Genomic DNA, 3140 nt, shown 5'->3' with positions numbered 1-3140 from the left:
CCCCCCCACTGCTCCAGAACAGAGCGACCAACAGAGAGTGCAGAATTTCAGAGGACGGGCGGTTCTTGCTGGCCAGAAAGAGAAGGAGGCCTGCAGGGGGAAAAAGAAAGCCCCTCCGCACACACACCCCCACACGCACACAAGCATGGCAGGCAAGCAAACAAAAGGAAGCCTCTCGGAGACGCAGCAGAAAGTGGGTCAGCATGCGGAGGACACAGAACCGCAGCATTCCTCTGGCCTTCCGAGGGCCCTCCAGCGTCCCCCCGTTGGTCTGTCTCCTGTGGTTCTAAAGAGCCGGATGGGTAAGCTGCGGATTTTCCAGCCAGGCTGCCCATTTGTACGCCTCCCTCCTCAGGGTCTCTGGGGAGGACTCAGCGACAGTCTCCGTGAACAGGCCACTCGTGCAGGCTCCGGGGAGCCCACGCCAAACTCGATGGGGGGGGGGCGGCGGCCCACGGCAGCCCTCGCATCACCCTCCCCCCACCCCAGCCAATGAGGAGGAGGAGGGGAGCGGAGACGTCTCGGAAGGCCCTGAGGTCAGAATGCGAGACCCGCTCCCGATATTCTGGAGCGATGCCCTTTGGAGTGTCTGAATTCCGGGAAAGAGACACACCGGAGAGCCTCTGAAGTGTATATCTTCCAAACAATCAAACAGAGGCTGGTAGATATTGAACTTCAAAAACTGCAGCCCCTTCATCCCCCTGTCTGTTCTTCAGCTACATTAAGTCTTAAGAATGTTGTGGGATGTATCCCCCTGTATTTGTATAATCTTGATAGCCCTAGCCACCGAAGAGCGTTTTCTCTTGCTCGAGTAAATGCCTTTCCATCAAAACTACTGTATGGTAGGTTTCATAATACTCCTAAGTACGAACGGAGATGTGACTGCGGTTCTAACTCTCTTGATTCAATTGATCACATATTGTTAGACTGTTCGTGGCGTGCATCTGCTAGGGAAAAATGGTTAAACACTTGGTGGCATGGTAAACATCACCTTTCCAACGAAATAAAATGCCAATTTCTATGGAACGATGTAACAGCAGAGAGATGACTGTGGCAGTGGCCAATTTTTTAGTTGACGTGTTGAGAGTGAAAAATTTGGGAAAGTCCGTTTCGTGGTTTTATAATTAACCTAGACTTTTAGTTGTCATGTTGTCATTTCCTGTCTTGATTTTTAAGGTTGTATATGCCATTAAAGGTTTATTGATTGAGAGCCGTCGGGGAGGCATCCAGGGGGATGGCCGGTGGCGCAGAGGCGCACTCTCTCTCCCACTCACAGCCCCACCGAGACTGGATGTCCTGTCAGAGTGAACCCCGGCTGCCACTGCCCCATCCCAGGAAACAGGCGTCATCGTCAGAGAGTCCCTCCCTCCCACCACGGCCGTGTTCAGCGCCCGCACGTTAGGGTCGCCAGCCTCCAGGTGGGGCCTGGAGGCCTCCCGCTATTACAGCTGGCCTCCAGCTGACAGAGATCAGTTCCCCTGAAGAAAAATGGCTGCTTTGGAGGGTGGACTCTGTGAGTCAGTTCTAACAAAGAACGTGTTTGAGTATCTTTCCAATGCTTTGAAATAAAATCTTGCTGTTTAAAACGTGGATTTATTCTCGATGCTTGGGATCCCAACACCCTGCTGCAAGTCCCAGGGAGGGAGCATGCACTGGATTCTCATTTGGACGGGAAGAAAACCTCCTTGGCCACCAGGGCCAGGGAAGCAAAACAAAACGAGCCAGCCCTGGTGATGGGAAACCATCCCTCCGACCAGCCGTCCGGACCAGAGAGTCGGCCCTAATCCAACTGTAGCAACGGGGAACTAGTCATGCGCAACGACCGGCAGCCCTGTTCTGCCTCCAGCCCGGCCCAGAGGAGCACGGGGACGGAGATGCGCCAGTGCTTCAGTCGCACACGTGGAAGGAAGGCTGCTGAGGCACGCGGATCCCTCTTGCCGGATCAGAACCAGGGCCCCCGCAGGGTGTGTGTTGCTCACAGGGCTCCATAGCTAAGAGGGAACATTGCCCGCAGGGTGTGTAGCTCTCCAGTTTAGCCCAGAACACGTGAAACAGAAATGAGAGAGTCGCTCTAAAATCCTTCAGATGGGCTCCGGGCGTGTTTCATTTTTTGATAGCAACGGCGCAGGGCTGGTGTCTTCACACCCCACGTGGCCTACAGCCAATCGTATCTGACTTGCCTGCACATGATGCTAAAAGCTGACCCTTGCTGCATTTCAGTTATGTGCTGCAAGCTGTGTCTAGTCCCATCATATGACTTTGCTAGTTCTGCAGAGTCTGGCTCATCACCTTCCAAGCACAGCTCTTGGAGGTCAACAGAGGGCGACAGTGGCAGCTGAGATCTACTTACCCCACCCCCACCCCGCTTGTGTGCCCAAGTCCTTGGGCGGCTTTGACAGTTTTCCTCTTTCAGCCACTGTTTTGGAAGACACTGCAGCATGAGGGAGAGAAATGTCCGATAGCACCACCCCCCCGCCCCCAACCTGGGAACAGAAGGGTCTTGTCCGGCAGCCCTTTTTATCCCGAGGAGCTTCGGGTGTTGGTTCTCAGAGCATTCTGGGGTGGAAAAATGAATGCAGAGATCAGGGACGCCCTACCTGTAAGTAAATCTTGTTCAGCCCATGGATAAGGTCGCCGATCGGTCCAGAAGCCAAGCGTCCAACCCCTGACGTGGCTCCCATGCAGACAAGCACAATCCACCCTTTTTCTGTTTCTTTGAACTCCTCTTCCACATATTTCACCTGGAAACGAGAGGAAATGAGGACGTTAGCCTCCTGTACGTTCCCAGTGCTACGCCTTCGGCAGAGCACCATCAATGGCTCAGAGCACACCCAGCCCCAGCGGGTGCAAGCGCAGGGTCAGTGTCCACACAGCGCCAGCATTGGTGGCAGGGCCGGCTCACCCGCTAAGCGAACTAGGCATTCGCCTAGAGTGTGGGCCGGACCTTAGGGCGCCAAACTGGACCCGCCCCCCCCGCCAAAGCCCCCCAGCCCCTGCCAAAAGTCCTGCATCTCCCTGACCGCCGCCGCCTCTTTCTCCCCAAGTCCGGCAAGCGCTGAGTTTGCTGGACTCGGGGAGAAAGGCGGCGGCAGCGGTCACCCTGTCTGGGAGATGCAGGGCTTTTGGCATGGGTGGGGGCT

General features: G+C 55.4%; 1 protein-coding gene across 1 annotated transcript in view; it reads right to left on the bottom strand.

The window, feature by feature from the left end:
• Window positions 1-3140, bottom strand: part of LOC107124674 (monocarboxylate transporter 8-like) — a 24169-nt gene that overhangs the window by 7247 nt on the left and 13782 nt on the right. Inside the window, exon 3 of the mRNA XM_015428165.1 lies at window positions 2598-2741. Within this exon, the coding sequence (XP_015283651.1) occupies window positions 2598-2741 (144 nt within the window). The remainder of the gene's footprint in view (window positions 1-2597; window positions 2742-3140) is intronic.

The sequence above is a fragment of the Gekko japonicus genome, unplaced genomic scaffold (genome assembly GCF_001447785.1).
Source record: "Gekko japonicus isolate JY-2015 unplaced genomic scaffold, Gekko_japonicus_V1.1 scaffold1520, whole genome shotgun sequence".
NCBI lineage: Eukaryota > Metazoa > Chordata > Lepidosauria > Squamata > Gekkonidae > Gekko > Gekko japonicus.
Note: the sequence above shows the minus strand (reverse complement) of the source record. Positions and strands in the feature narration are given on the sequence as shown.